The 16,214-nt window shown below is 49.4% G+C and overlaps 1 protein-coding gene across 1 annotated transcript in view; it reads right to left on the bottom strand.

Annotated features, from left to right (window-relative positions):
- Rnf212 (ring finger protein 212) overlaps positions 1–16,214 on the bottom strand; it is a 31,289-nt gene that overhangs the window by 6,041 nt on the left and 9,034 nt on the right. Inside the window, exons 9-10 of the mRNA XM_046423428.2 lie at positions 15,548–15,593; positions 11,686–11,749 (exon numbers count right to left, since the gene is read on the bottom strand). Coding sequence (XP_046279384.1) covers positions 11,686–11,749; positions 15,548–15,593 — 110 coding nt within the window. The remainder of the gene's footprint in view (positions 1–11,685; positions 11,750–15,547; positions 15,594–16,214) is intronic.

Here is a 16,214-nt window from a genome sequence, read left to right as displayed (position 1 = left end):
GAGTTACAGTCAGCAAAAGACCAAATTAAATGACGATAAACAAAACCAAGAGCACCCACAAACGTTAAAGCAGTAAGAGGAAAGCAAGTCATCATGCACAGGAGTGCAACTGAGTGGTGGCTGGCCCCTCTTCAGAAGGAACAGAAGTGGAGGTGATGCTCACAAAGCACCTCACACAGCTGCCACTTGGTCCACTCAGTGAAAGCATCCTCAAGGTGGAAACAAATGGAAGCTATTCCAAGATGAACAGAAACTGAAAGACCTAATGCTAGCCAATCTTACCTATGAGAAATGAAAAAGTGCTTCAGCCAAATCTGCAGGACGCAAGGTAGAACCTCAGAAGTGGCAGATGTGCTGCAGATGTGAGGCATGCATGTGTGTGCACGTGCACGCGTGTGTGCACATGCGCACACATACATGTGTGTGTGTATTTGCACGTGTTTCCAAAGTTTTAAGGAATGTAAGTTTGTTTAATTAGAGAATAATTGCAGCACTGCCCTGTGAAGCTTGGAACACATAAATCACACATACACATGCACATACATGTCTTAGGGAGGAGGGAAGAGGAAGCGGGCAATGCTGCGCTGGAGCACCCCGCTGCCCCACCTGAGTTAGCCCAGCACTGACCTTGCACATACTGTGGTAAATTTAAGATGCATGATACAATCCCTGGGAAAATCACCAAGAAAGTAATACAATCCACAGTTAAAAGAGCAGAGGAGGAATTAAAATGTGCACTTGTCTGCCTGGGCGGCATGACAGAACACCAAGCCTGGGTGCTTCAACAACCATGATTTGGTTTTCACAGTTCTAGAGACTAAGAAGTCCAAGATGAAGGTGCTGGATGATTTGGTTTCAGGTGGCTAAAACCGTCTGGTTCACAGCCTTCTCTGCTCTCAGGTGAGGTTTTGTTTTTCTGAGCTGGGGGTCAACTTCAGGGCCTCATGTGAAATGAAAAAGTGCTTCAGTCAAATCTGGAGGACGGCAGGGGAACCTCAGAAGTGGCAGATGTGCTGCAGACAGGCTCGGCAAGCACTTCACTGAGCCACACCAGCACCGCCTTAGCCCCTTGAGTGCTTGTAAACAGAGTGAGCTGTCTGGTGAGCACTTCAGTGCACCATCCAGGGCCTGAAGCCCTTCACTCCCTGGTGCAGCATCTCCACCACTGTCTCCAGGACTCTTCCTCTTGCAAAGCTGAAACTCCATCCCCATAAGGCACTGACTCTCTCATTCTGCTGAGCCCCTCGGGCCCACCGCTCTGTGCAGTCTGTCCTGTGACTGCTCCTGTACTCGGCACAGTGCCCTTGGAGTCCATCCACACAGGAGCATGCGTCAGAACTGGCTTCCTCTTAAGGCTGGGTGGTACTCCACCCAATGCAATGCCAAGTCTATTCATCCATCTTCTGTTGGCAGACCACAGGCTGCTTCCAGGCATTAGGCTATGCATACTGTGCTGGAAACCTGAGTGGACGGCATCTCAGCAAGACCCAGGCACAGGAGTGGACGCAGCCACCACAACTGCGTGGAGTCCCATTCTGTGGCATCACCTCATCTTCCCCCCAGCGTGGACAAGTGCCCGGCTTCTCTCCACACCTTCACCAGCACTTGATACACGTGTTTCTGAAACAGCAGTCCAGGAGGCGGAAGGTCTCTCTCACTACGATTTGGTTTGCATTCCCTACGAGTCAGCGATGGGCACCTTATGTGCTACTGGCTGTCTGTATTTCTTCTTAGCCCACTAAGTCCTTTGCTCACTTTTGAACACTTTTGTTGCTGTTGTCCTTTATATATTCTGGGTCTTAATCTCTTACTAACTATGATGTACAAATATTTTCTCCCATTTTGTGGGTTGCTTTTTTTAAAAAAATCTATTTTTAGTTGTTGTTGGACCTTTATTTTATTTATTCATATGCGGTGCTGAGAATAGAACCCAGTGCCTCACACATGCCAGGCAAATGCTCCATCACTGAGCCACAATCCCAGCCCTGAGGGTTGCTTTTTTGACTCTATTAATAGTGAATTCTGTTGCACAAAAGTTTTAGATTTCCACGAGGTCCCATCTGCCTACTTGCTCTTTTGTCATCTGTGCCTTTGATGCCACATCCAAGAGGTCATTGCCAAGTCTAAGTGTCATGAAGCTTTTGTCCTGTTTTCTTCTAAGAGTTTTATGGTTGGGGTGTTTGGCCCATTTTGAGTTAATTTCTTGTATAATGCTAGGTAAGGGTCAAACTTAGCTTATTCATTATTCTGCACATAATGATATCCAGTTTCCCAGCACTGATGGTTGAAAAGATTTCTTATCCCATTGAAAAGTGTCTTTTCTTTTTTTAATATTATTTTTTAGTTATAGTTGGACACAACACCTTTATTTCACTTGTTTATTTTTTTTAATGTGGTGCTGAGGATGGAACCCAGGGTCTTACATGTGCGAGGTGAGCGCTCTACCGCTGAGCCACAATCCCAGCCCTGAAAAAGTGTCTTTTCTTATACAGACATTGATCCTACTTAATTAGGGGTCAACTTTTATGACCTCATTTTATCTTAATAATCTCCTATAGGTCCAATCTCCAAAGATAGCCACATTGAGGGTTAGAGCTTTAAAATATTAATTTTGGGGGAATATTATTGAGTTCATAACAAAATGGTACTCTAAAAATATCTGATACAAATAAGGGCAGTAAGGATACCCAAATAAAATCTGTCTTACATAACACACCTTGCAAGACCACAGGCATGGGTCAAACCATGTTAATAGTTACATTAAATAGTAGTCCCAACCACTTAATCAGAGGGCACAGATTAAAAGAACGGATCAAAAAACAAGACCAGAGCACACAAAGAAGTGCACACCTGTCATCCCAGTGGCTTGGGAGGCTGAGGCAGAAGGATCACAAGTTCAAGGCCAACCTTGGCAACCCACCAAGGCCCTGTCTCAAGATCAAATTTAAAGAAAGGGCTGAGTATGTAGCTCAGGGATGGAGCACTCACTTAATATGTGCAAGACCAACGGGTTCAATCCCCAGTACCACCAAAACAAGACACGAGGAACCAGGATTCTCACTGCCGCAACCTACCAGGGCCTCCTTGGATGCAAGGGTACAAAGAAGCTGAAATCTGAAGCATGGGTGAGGCTGACTGTGTGGTTTGGATCTGCAGTGTCCCTGAAAGGCTCACATGTTGAAGGCAGCAGTCAGAGGTGGGGATCTCGGGGACTCTGACCTCAGGTGGATGAACCCACTGATGGTGTTACGAGAGGCGGCGGAGACTGGGGGAAGGAAGGTTGGAGGAGGCAGGTCCCTGGGGTATCTCATCCTGGACCCTTCTGCCCCTCTCTCTCTGCCTCCTGCTGCCATAACTGACCAGCTCTGCTCTACCACGTGCTCCCCACGTGATGTTTTGCTTCACCATAGGCCCAAGAACACAGGACTCAGCTGTCTGTGAAACCAGGAGCCAAGGAACCCCTTTCCTCCTCTAAGTTGATTTTGTCAAGTTTTCTGTCACAACGACAAAAACTAGCACAATAACCATGCAAACTACTACCAATCTAAAAATTAAATGAAGAAAACTCCAGAATAAGAAACACTTAGATATGAATTTATCAGTAAAGTATAAGACACTGTACACTGAAAACTACAAAAAGGTTCTTGAGATAAAATAAAGTAGATGGAGAGACAGATACAGCATGTCTACAGACTGAATTACTCAAAATTCTTTAAGATGGCAATTGTCCCCAAACCGATGGACAGACTGAATAAAATTCCTATCAAAATATCGGCAGGCTTTGTACAATTTGAAAAAAGAATCCTAAAAATTATATGGAAATGCAAAGGACTTAGAATAGCCAAAAATTACTTTGATAAGGTAATAACAGAGTTAGAAAGACTTACACCATCTGATTTCAAAACTTACTGTAAAACAAAAATAATCAAGATCACGTGGTGTTCATGAGAAGCAGACATCATTGCTCAACAGAACGTAGTCCAGAAGGGTTTTAGTCAGCTTTTTCATTGCTGTGACTAAGGGACCCAACCAGCACCAGTGTATGGGGAGGAAAAGTTTACTTGAAGACTCACGGTTTCAGAGGGCTCAGTCCATAGAAAGCAGAACATCATGGTGGAAGAGTGTGGCAGAGGGAAGCAGTTCACATGGTGATCAGAAAGCAGACAGAGATACTTCATACTCTATAGCCATACCCCAATGCCCACCTCCTCCAGGCACACCCCACCTGCCTCCAGCCACCACCCAGCTAATCCCATCAGGGATTAATTCATTGATTAGGTTAAATCTAGAACCCAATCATTTCTCCTCCAAACCTTCTTGCATTGTCTCAAACGTGAGCTTTTGGGAGACACCTCACATCCAAACCATAACAGGAAGGAAGTCCTCAGAACTATGATTCAGATTGCTTCCTGTGAATAGAGTTGACTTTTGTATGTTGACCTTGAAGCCTGCGACCTAACCACCTCCACGAATTCTAACAGTGCCCACAGAGAGTCCTCCTCATGTCCTGTTTATAATACGTTGTCAACAGCCACCTGTCTTTACCTCCATGACTCCCTCCCTCCTCCCTGCTTCAGGCTGGCCTTGAACTTGCAGCCTGTTCAGCCTGGGCCCGGGGCTGCAGGCACAGCCCGTGCGCACGCTTGCCATTTCTTTCTTTGCCTCACTGTACTCGCTGGAACCTCTGGACCAGTCCTTGATTCATTCCTGATCTTGGAGGAAAAACAGTCCATCTTTAACATCATTTTTAAAAGAACTGTTTTGAGATGGGATCTGGCTATGTTGTCCAGGCTGGCCTCAAACTTGCCATCCTTCTGCCTCAGACTCCCAAGCAGCTGGGATTACAGGCATGGGCTTCAATATTAATTTTGATGTTGGTTGTAGGTTTTCTAAAGATGTCCTTTTATCAGGTTGAGGATGTTCCCCTTTATTAAATATTGGTTGAGAGTTTCTACCATAAGTAATTATAGAATTTTACCCAATTGAAAATGTTATTCATTTTTAAATTTTGCTAATATGTGTTAATCTATGTTCAGATGTTAAATAAACCTTGAAAACCTGGGATAATCTCCACTTGGGAATGGTATAATAATTACCCATTTATATGTTGTTAGATTTGACAAAATAGTTCTGTATCTTTGTGAGGAACTTTGGCTCAAATTTTTTCCCTCTTGTGTTGCCTTTGGTACCGAGTATTGCCGACCGTATAAAATGAACTGCAAAGTGTTTGAAGAGTCATGTAGGACTGGTATTATTTCTTCCTTAAATGCTTGATAGATTTTACCCATGAAACCATTAAGAAACAGGATTTTTCCCTGTCCAGTTTTACGACTTCTTCTTGAGTCAGTTTTGATAATCTGGTCTCTTTTTGAAGAACCAGCTTCGGGCTCCACGGGCCATTTCTATGTTCCTGTTTGCTGCTTCATGGACTTCTACTCCACTGTCCTGGGCATGAGGCTGGGTGATCGAGTGCAGGTGTTCCTTCTAATTCAAGTGTTTAAAGCTATGAGCCTCCCTCTGGGCTTTCCCTGCATCATCTCCAGGGGAGTCAGCTTTCTGTCCCTGGGACAAATACCAGAGAAAAACAATCTAGGAGGAAAGATTTATTTTGACTGTGGGTTCAGAGGTTTCAGTCCATGGTCAGCCGGTTCCAGGGAGAAACTTCAGGAACGATGCTCACCCCATGGCAAACCCAAAGCCGGGATGGGGAGGGGCTAGACAAGCTAGACCCTGGGAACCCTTCCTCCCACCGTGCGCGCCTCCTGCAGCCTCCACCCCCCCCCCCCACAGCCTCCACCACCTCCCACAACAACGTCGTACTAGGAAGCCATCCATGGATTGACTCACTGTGGAGGTCGGAGCCTCGGGGTCCAGTCCCTTCACAAGAGCCCACCTCTGGATGCTGCAGCTTCAGGGGCCAACCTTCAGCCCAGGAGCTCCTGAGGGATGTTCCAGGTCCAAACCATAATGACGTGAAATATGCTGTATTTTCATTCAGTTCAAGATACTTTCTAATGTCCCTTGTGATTTTTTTCTTTGATCCATGGAGTAGTTTGAGTTGAACTGTTTAATTTTGAAATATATGTTTTAATCTCAGATTATTTTGTTGATTTGCATCTTAATTCTCTGCAGTCAGGGTACACACTGCATGATCAAAATCATTTGAAATAACTAGAAGTTGTCTTAGGTTCTGATACATGATTTATTCTAGAACATCCTACTTTCACTCAAAAAGAACATGTACTCTGCTGCTGCTTGCCCAGGAGTCAGTGGTTGATGGTGTTGAGTCTTTTATCTCACTGCTTACTCGTCCAGTTGTTTTATCAGGTATTGGGAATAGGCTAGTGAAATACCCAAATCATAACTGTTGAATCAGTGATTTTTAAAATTCTGTCAGTTTTGTCTCATATTTTAGAACTCTCTTTTTTTGGTGTGTATACAATGATTATTCTATCCTAATACATTTAGATCCTTTTTTGTCATCATGAAACGGCCTCCTTGGGCTAGGGTTGTGGCTCAAAGGCAGAGCGCTCACCTAGCACCTGTGAGGCACTGGGTTCGATCCTCAGCACCACATAAAAATGAAATAGATATTGTATCCACCTACAACCTAAAACATATTTTAAAAAGAATAAGAAAAAATAAATGGACTCTTTATCCCTAGTAAATTTCCATCTTAAAACTTATTTTGCCTGACATAAACAATAGCTACTCCAGTTCTCTTCTGGATCTGTCGCTTGATACATCTGGGGTATAGTTTGTCTTTAGACCTATCTGTGACTTTGAATGGAGTGTCTTTCTCATAGACAACTTACCAATGGGTCCTTCTTTCTATATTAGAGGAGGGAAAGTTTATTTCAGCTCCTGGTTTCAGAGGTCTCAGTCCATAGTTAGCCAACTCCAGAACTCTGGTCCAAGGTGAGACAGAATGTCCTGGCACGGGGGACCTGGTAGAGAAAGCCGCTCAGGACATGGCAGTCAGGGAGCAGGGAGAGCTCCACTTACCAGGGACAACGCCCTAGAGACCACCCGTCTACCATATCAGTGGATCAGCCCACAGATAGCTCTCCTCATCTAATAATTCACCTGTGACAACTCTTCATCGTCTCACACATGAGCTTCTGGGGGACACACCCTGTCTAAACTATACATTCCAACCTGGCCCCCAACAGCTCATGACCATCTCACAATGCAAAATACAATTAGTCCATTTCCAACAGCCGCCACAGTCTTAAAAGTTCCAGCACTGCCTAAAAGTCCAAATCCAAAATCTTACCTGAGACTCAGGGCAAATTCTTAGCTATTTTCTCTCGTAAAGATCAAAAGAAGTTACATATACCCAATATATAATGGCAAAGAATGAGCATTTCCATCCCTAAAGGAAGACACAGAGGTATACATAATGAAGAGATAGGAACAAAGCAAGACCAAAATCTGGCTGGGCAAATAAGTCCTGTAGCTCTGGGTGCAGCATCTGGGGCATACGGCATTGTGATTGGTTTAATAAGCTTTTTTTTGCCGCTCTGACTAAAATATCTGACCCGAACAATTGTAGAGAAGGAATAGTTTATTTGAGGGCTCACAGTTTGGAAGTTCTTCGTCCACAGAAGGCCGGCTGCATTCCTCAGTGCTCACGGTGAGGCAGAGCACCATGGCAGAAGACTGGCAGAGGGAAGCAGCTCACATGAGGGCTGGGAAGCAGAGAGACTCTACTCACCAGACACAAAACACACACCCCACAGCCATGCCCCACGGTCCTATTGGCATTCCACCAGCCACACCCTACCTGCTCAGGGATTAACTCACTGATTAGGAAAGCCTATAACCCTATCCTTTCTCCTTCAAACCCTGCCTGGTCTCACGTGTGAGCTTTCTGGGGACACCACATCTGAATCATACAATGATGTTCTCTCCAAAGGACTCGTGTCGCTCCACCCCAATGACCTTGTTGGTTACCGCCACAAGCTTCTCTCTGGGCTTGTCTCTGCTTGATTCCTGCAGCTTTCCTTGGCAGACAGTCCATGGTATGGGGGTCTCTGAACCGTGGGGGTCTGCACTGCAGCACTGGCTTCTTTTCCACGTCTCCACACATCACCCTCTCAGGGCAGCCCCAGGGACTCTGACCCTGCTGCACTCTGCCTAGCCTCCTAGGCCTTGCTTTGAAAAATCTCGGTGGAAGCCTCCATGACCCCCTGATCCAGCATCCTATAGTCCTCCAGAATCAGGACCATATCACTGAAACCAGCGCCTGCTGCCATATCAAGCAGTAGCTGAGCCTCCTGGGACCCTGAGTGCAGTGGCCTCTGAGTGCCTGGGCAGCTGAACACGGTGAAACAACATCTTAAGCCCCCTGTGCAAGCAGAGTGCCCCAGTGGTCTCTTCTCAAAGGAGTTTTTACTTTTATGACCATGAGCCTAAGATGGGCATGGTCTTACCAATTCCTGAGTGGCACTCAAACCATCCTTCTTCTTATTTCTTTTTTTAAGTATTTATTTTTTAGTTGTAGTTGGACGCAATATCTTCATTTTATTTATTCATTTTTAGGTGGTGCCGAAGATCCAACCCAGGGCTTCACATATGGTAGGCGGGTGCACTACCGCTGAGCTCCAACCCCAGCCCCACTTCCTATCACTTAACCTATGTAGAGTATTTAGCGTTTCTTTAGTGGTTGGAATCTCTTTTAACAACCACGATTTTCTTAGTCCCAATTTTACTCCCACTGTCTAGCCAAACTTGAAGTTTTTAAAATCTTTGCTCTCTGCTTTCTGCTTCTGATTATCACAGTATACTTGGCTAAAAACCACCAGCAATGTTCGTTCCACTGCCTGAATGCTGCGCTCCCTTGATATTTCCTCTGCCAGATTAATCAGTCCATCACCTTTAAATTGAGCCTCACAGAAAGTCTCAGGGCAAAAGTAGAGAACTGCTTTGCCAGAACATAACACAAATGGCCTATAGTCGTACTCCAATGGAGTCCTCCTCCTCAGAAACTTCATGATCCCAGTCTTTACTGTCCACAGTCCTACTGGCATTGAATCTGTGATCCTCCTGCCTCAGCCTCCGGAGTGGCTGGGATTGCAGGTGTGCACCACCATGCCAGGCTGTATCTGGGAGAATCTGAGTGGAGAAACTAACACACTGAAGAAAACAGAAATCTGATTCCAGAGTGTAATGAATCAATAAAGCCTGACTTGGGAATTTGCAGTGGAATATGGAGAAGAAATTATGGACACAGAAAAATGCCGTGAGGCGGTCCTGGGAGCTGGTCCTGGGAACTAAGGTTGAGTGTGGTTGGAGGCCGAACAGGCATCACTGTCAGGGAGACTCTGAGATCCACTCATTGTGGGCAGATGGAACTGCAGTGAAGTGACCAACAGATGGCAGTGTGGTCAGTGTCCCCAGGGAGGGGACAGGGCAACCTGTATGCCCTGATGTGAGTTACCAGGAAGAACTGGCACATTCCTGCCACAACAGCACATGGGGTCACAGGAGGAAACTCCAGACAGCCCAGGCTCCAGGTCATCTTCAGAATTTAAGGTCTATATTCTTTAAGGACAAGAAATGGAGAGCCCGGGGGAAAGTGTGGAGGATGATGGAAAGACACTCTGTTGAGGGCTCTGGCTGGAGGGAGAGCAGGGCCTTGTGGAGGCCAAGGCTGGGCCAGAGTGCTGGGTGCTCTGTTTTCTTCAGGGGCCTCAGGCATCAGGTTTGTGACATGCGAGACATCAGTGACAACAGGGACCAGCTCTGACAGAGGTTAGTGGTCAAGGAACCTGGAGGGGATGTTTTTACAAAATTTCTGTGTGTCTGGAGTAGTTTCCAGTAAATTACTAAAGAAGCAAGGTGGATTCTCATCTTACAGTATGCTTCCAGACAGAGGCCTAAGAATCTGGACAAGTTTCAGAAAAAAAACTCAAAGAATCCTGCTACGCAAAAGACAATGTCAAGGGAGTAAACAGACAAGCCACAGACAGGAGAAGATATTCGAAACATACACAGAATTCCTCAACAGAAAACAAGCAGCCCGATCAAAAAATGGCCAAAGACCTGACACATGTCAACAAGGTCGTCCAGACGGTGAACGTCCACGAGAAGATGCTCACTGTGCATCACCAGGAAACGCCAACCGCCATGGCAGGACTCCAGGAATCGCCTATCAACGCGGAGGCCAGCTCATGCTGCAGGGCGGCACTGCTGGTGGAGGGCACCGTGGCAACCTGCAGCACGGCAGTTTCTTTCAGAACCAGCGTGTTCTCCAGCAAGGCCCAGCAGCAGCCGTCCTACTTGGTGTCGACCACAGGAGTTGAACACTGGCAGCACATTACTGCAGCAGTATACGTAGTGCCTCGACTGGGAAGCAGCTGGGATGGCTGCAGGGTATCCCCCCAGGCAAATACGATGCAAGCCTAGAAAGAAAAGAGCATGGAGCCTCGGAAGGAGAGGCGCAGCACTCAAGAGCACAGACTAAGCCAAGAGGACAAACTGAAAGGCCACACTCAACTCCAGCTGCAGGCCGCACTGGACAAGGCAAAACTGGGGACAGTAAAAAGACCAGGAGAGACGAGGGGCAGCAGGGCACAGAGGGCTGCTGCCACAGTGGAGACACGCGCCATCACAGCCCTGTCCAGACCAGAGCAGAGAGAGTCCCAACTGGGGGCTCCCACCCAGGCTGGCTCTGCTCTCACAGCACTCTGGTGGCATGCTGTGCGCTGCGGCCACAGGCAGACAGCAGCCCTCTACCTTTAGCTCAAAACCACTGTAAAAAGTAGTCTTAAAAAAGCCAACTAGGAGAGTGATTTAGCTATGCACTTGACCGCCTTATCAAATGAAAAGGGCAACAAATTTGAGTACACAAAAATGTTAAGTTTCTAAAACCTAAAAGTCAAATACAGAATTGCAAAGCAAATTGGGCAAAAAGGTCAACATCGTTCATATCAAGGATTTCATATTCATAATGTTCAAAACATGAAAATAGATAATTCAGAGAAAAAAACGAGAGGTGAATAATACCAAGACACTCAGAACCATCAACACTCAGGGAAATGAACATCAAAATAATGTTTTTCTCTCTCACGTTGGCACAGAAGAAACAAGGGCATCAGGTCTGTCTGAGGGCACCTGGGTGGTGCTCAGCCTGGAGCAGTGGCGGCCAGTGGGGGCAGCCCTCGTATGACTTCTCAGGACATCACTGAGCATCCAGAGGCTTATGTGCTAAGCAGGATCCTGTGAAGACAAGGGTCCATGCCCCAACATGGCCAGGCCCTGGCAGCACCACACCACGATGAGTCAGCCACTACCGCCCCTGGGAGGCACAGTGAGAAGTATCACGGTGGGGGTGGCAGCCTGCACAGAAGGCCAGGGACTGTGCAGAGCCCACCAGGGCCTGGAGGCTCAGCAGTCCTCGCCAGCAGGGAAACGGAGCAGCCACAAAGCCACTCCCTGCCAGCAACCTGGCATCACAACTTCCAAGTGAGGCCAATGGGGACAGAGTGCCACAGGACCAGCATCTTCCAAGGCAACCCAAGAGCTTCTCCCACAGGGCTCTGGGGCCACACCCTGCACCTGTGCAGCCTTCTGCTCTCTCTGCCAGGACAGCCCTCACCTGGGGACCTTCTTACGACTCTGCCAACATGGGGCTTTGGAGGAGTGGTTTAGTTGGTGTGTGGATTTGGAACTTTTACTTACCCATGCGTCCACCCTGAGGTGGACTAATCAAAGAGATTCTTGTGGGACCAGCTGCTACTTCAGGCTAAGTATGAAAAAAGAAAACAACTATTAAAATTCCAAATGCCACTTGTGAGGTTTAGAATCTGCTGACGAGGAACCTCTTCCCTGGAGCTCTGCCTCCTCAGTCCTTCCAGGACAGGTTCCTGTCTGACGTGGCTGGGCATTTGCCTCTGGCCCTGGCCCAGACTGGCAAGGGGCGAGGGATTCCCAGCTCCACTCTCTGTCTCACCGGGGCCAGAGGTGGTGAGTGGAAGCAGAACCACACTCCGTGTGGAAGCGTTTCAGGAGAGACAAAGTCAACAAATCCTGATAATGCTAGGGACTTATCTTGGGAGGAGCCTCCTGTGCTGCACCTGCTCAGTGCCCCGTCCCCCTGTGGCAACATGAGCCAGCGCTTCAGCTTTCCTGCTTGACCTTCGAGACTGCCCAGGTCACGCAGCTCTGACTGAGACCCTTCACGCTTGGTGTGACCTAGATGCCAGTCCTAGGCACCTGGTCTTGGCACATCTTATTACAAGAGCCCAGGCCAGAGACAAGAGGCCAGAAACAATAAGGCTGCACATCAGCATCTGAGCAGGCCATGCCCTGGGGCCACCCTCCATACTCCCTCAGTGTGTCCGCCACCCTGGGCACTCGAACCTCTCTGAATCCTTTTGCTTCAACTGTTACCAGGCTGTCTCCCAGACAGGGCTCAAGAGCTGATCCACAAGTAAGACCTCTTTCTCGCTAGGTGCAAGATGAGGAAAAACGACTCACCCACCCTAGTCTTAGCTTTTCTCTGTGAAGTTTCAAATTGTACGGCCTGTACGTGCCTGGCTGTGACCTGTGGAGGGCAGAAGGTAAGGCGCAGGAACTAGAGGGGCCGTACGAGTAGCAACTGAATGCTGCTGGATATGAGCTGTGGATCTTTGCCTCACTCCCCATCGCATGCCCAGGCCTGCTGGAGATGCCTTGGTACACAGTGAACCACAGGCACCTGGACACTTGGACCCACTGAGTGGCCACAGTTGGGGAGCCCACAGAGAAGGGAAGGACTGGCTGCAGCACTCAAGGATGACTCCCAGTGGAGCAGTGAAAGGAACCCAATTCAAAGAGGAGGTGGTGTCAGGGCTTCTTCAGCAAACCATGTTAAAGTCAGCTGGCAGATGGGTGTAGCAATGGTGGAATGAGGGTGGGCGCTCCTGACAGGTGAGAGGGAGTGTCCAGAGCTGCCCCATGAGGCCAGAGCATGTCTTCCATGTCCACAGTATGCAGGCTGCAGCTGCAGTTCAGGGAGAGAAGCTACCAATGCCCCATGTTTTGGTCTTGCTGGGCGTGGGCGAGGTCACCCCTGAGCCAGTGGAGAGGTCATGGGGACACAGGCAACTCTCTGGTGGCTTGGAAGTACCTGGATCACAGCATCTATAGGGTAGGGCCAGGGAAGATGGTGCCAGGAGGCCCAGGTGTCTGGGGTGTCTCTGGGAACTGCCATCCTGGTCTGGGGCACTGGCTCTGCCTTCAGCTGCGGCAGTCTCAGCTGTCACTAGAACCCAGCCAGAGCATGTTCCTACTGCCTGTTGGGCAGCCAGGCCAAGGCAGAGTGCAGGACCAGATCCCTCCGAATGGTTCTGGGAACAGAGAGCTGAGAGCCCAGGGAGGGGTCCCACATTGGGGCCACCTTCTGGGGAGCAGGTCTTCGAGCACAGAGGCCTCTCTATAGGAAGCTAGGCAGTCCCAGGAAATACGAGACAACTCAACCCATCCAGAGTACAAACAGGTGGCACAGCAGACCAGCACCCCCCAGCCTGCGTGCCCACCTCAGGACCAGCTTCCTGCAGTGCCCACTTGGCCCTATCAAGCACCTGGGAGTCTTGACTCATGGGTGATCCAGCAGACTGAACTCCCTCCCTGTTCCCAGCGTGCTTGGAGCAGGTCTCTGCTGGGCACTCCTGAGGCCAGAGAGCAGGGGAAGCCCCTTCGGCTGGAGCTTCCCGTCCACGGCCTCAGGGGCTCTCGGCCTCTGCGGTGCTTGGTTCCCCACACCCGACTTGCTCTTTGGGCTCCTCCATGTCAGAGTCCTCATTCTACTGCCTCCCCTCACTGATGGGTCGATGAGGCATGTGAGGAGTGTCTGCTTTATATCTGGAAGATATATTTTACTTCACGGTCACTACCACTGCCGACTGCACAGGAGGAAGTCCTGTGCTCATTAAGGTGAGGCCTGGATGGAGAAGTCACCTGGCCGCCTCTGCCCCTGGAGAGAGGCATGACTGTGCTGAGGGCAGTTAGAAAGACTTGGCTTCAGGCAGCACTCGAGGGCTCTGCAGAGCCTGCTGCAGCAGGGCTCCCAGAAGTACCTTGCCTGTACCCACTACAGGAGAGCACCCACTGCACCCAGAAACCTCCACACACCCACTCCAGCTCCACAGGGGACTTCAAGGGAGAAAAACTGGTCTTAGATGTTTTCCTTGAAACTTCGTATCTTACTGGCAAGCCATGGCCCATGTCTGGTTTGCGTTGACAAAGCCTTTTAGGGATGGCCGTGCCCATTCATTTGCACATGGCCTGCGGCTACTGGGGTGCCAGTGGCAGAGCCAAGAAGCTGCAACAGACTGCAAAGCCCTTCACTTTCACCATCTGGTCCTCTCTAGTAAACATCTGCCAACATCTGCCTGGGCACCTGGCTCTGGAGTTCCATTCACTGTATCTTGGCCCTTCAGCTACCCTGTGACACCTGGTGACATGCTGCTCAATGGAGCCTGTCAGTCTTTCAGTGTCCAGCCTGGACTAATTTCCTGGTCTTGAGGAAAACCGGAAGCTGACCCAACAGGAGAAAACCCTTCATTACCCTGTGGGTCTAGGAAGCCTTGGGCATGGGGTCATCTCTGAAGCAGGCACAGATGGAAGCAAGTGTCTAATCTCTGAGGAGCCAAGGTGTGCTGAGGCAGGTGGGCGGCAGATGCCTAGAGCACATGGGGTGCACCACAGGAAGCAGGCATGGACAGAACTGCAGGAGGTGAGCTGGGCAGGGAGGGGCAGCCGTCGCCCACACTAACTGCCAAGGAACTGGAGTCTCTCCTCTCCAGAGCTGCAGGTGGCTCCGCGTGCCCTACTAAGCGAAGGCCCCCTTCCTGGAATCCAGGCTCCTCCACAGCAGGTCCAGGTGACTCCCTTGGAAGTGGCGTGATTTCCCACCAACAAGCCCCCAGGACTGTCACACCCACAGAGTATGTAGGACGGTGCCTGCTGATAAGCAGCACCTCAAAGGGCTCAGGAAGCTGCACATGCTGACAAGCACACATCAGAGTGGCACCCTCCCTGTCCCCAGCCTATGGTGTCCTGCCTTCGACCTTCGACCTGACTGTCCCACCAGCTCTAGTGCCCTCTTCCACCTCCTCTGAACTGCCTAGTGCCTGGCTGACTTGGCTGGCTGCGCAGGAGACCCAGTTCTGACCGAGGGGCAGTGTCGCCCACCTGGCATGACCAAGGGTTCCTGTCCAACCCGCAGCCGTGTCAGTTTCTCAGTCCTCAGATTTCTGACCTGCTTCCCTTCCGGGCTGACAGGGTTCGCTTTTCTCCAGCAGTGTGAAACAGGTGAAGCCCCAGCCCCTGCGGCCGCCCCCTCGGTGACCACAGGCCTGGGCATTCAGACAAGATGCATTCTCAAGTCTTTCAGGACCCAGTTCACTCACCCCGCCTCCCAGGGGCCAGCAAATGGCAACAATCTGACAGAAGTCAGGCTACTGTTCAAAGCATGGCCAATTCACAAGTACCGAGGACAAGGGAAGACAGTAGCATGTGGGCTTAGGACAGGAGAGACAAGGTGGCCTGCTGGACTTACTTTTCTCATTGGGGAAGGAGAAAGGTCAACTTCCATCGACTCCACTCTGTTAAACAGTGAAATGCATTAGTGGAGCCCAGGACTTATCTATAATTTAAAAGATACCAGTTTAAGCACACTTGCATGTACAGACCCCGTGAGTAGGTCTGACCCTTCCGCCCATGATGCCTCGATCCCACTACCCCTTGCACTCCCTCTGGCTGCCCACTGTCTGTAAAATCAGTAAGATCTCCAGGACACAGGGACCTTGGCAGGTTCTTCTCTGCTCCTGGCTGCCCACCTCTCAGCTCTCCCAACTCTTCCTGGACCTGCAGGACTGGTCCACCACCCACTGCCTGGCCCATTTCCCAGCATTAGAGCCCAGTATGTGCTCACCCTTCACCAGGAGAAAGGTGGACAGGAAACATCACTTGGATTTGTTTGGGGGCTGGCCCTCCCCTAGCCCGGCCATCTGACAGCCAGTGACTCCAGAGCAAAAAGACCAACTCTTTTCTGACAGCCTCAGTGGGAGTCCAGGGTAACTCCCATTGGTCCGGCCTGGGTAGAAATTCTCCTAATCTCACTTTGCTCTGGCATGTATTCTCAACACAAGTTTAACTTTCCCACACCATACGCAGAACTCTCTTCCTGGACAGTTCACAGTTCTCCACCTTCCCCAGCTCCAGGG

This window comes from Marmota monax, unplaced genomic scaffold, assembly GCF_021218885.2.
Source record: "Marmota monax isolate L192 unplaced genomic scaffold, Marmota_monax_Labrador192_F-V1.1 WCK01_AAM20220418_F8-fsc00009, whole genome shotgun sequence".
Lineage (NCBI taxonomy): Eukaryota > Metazoa > Chordata > Mammalia > Rodentia > Sciuridae > Marmota > Marmota monax.
The sequence above is the reverse complement of the archived record's forward strand: the minus strand, read 5'-3'. Positions and strand labels throughout refer to the sequence as shown.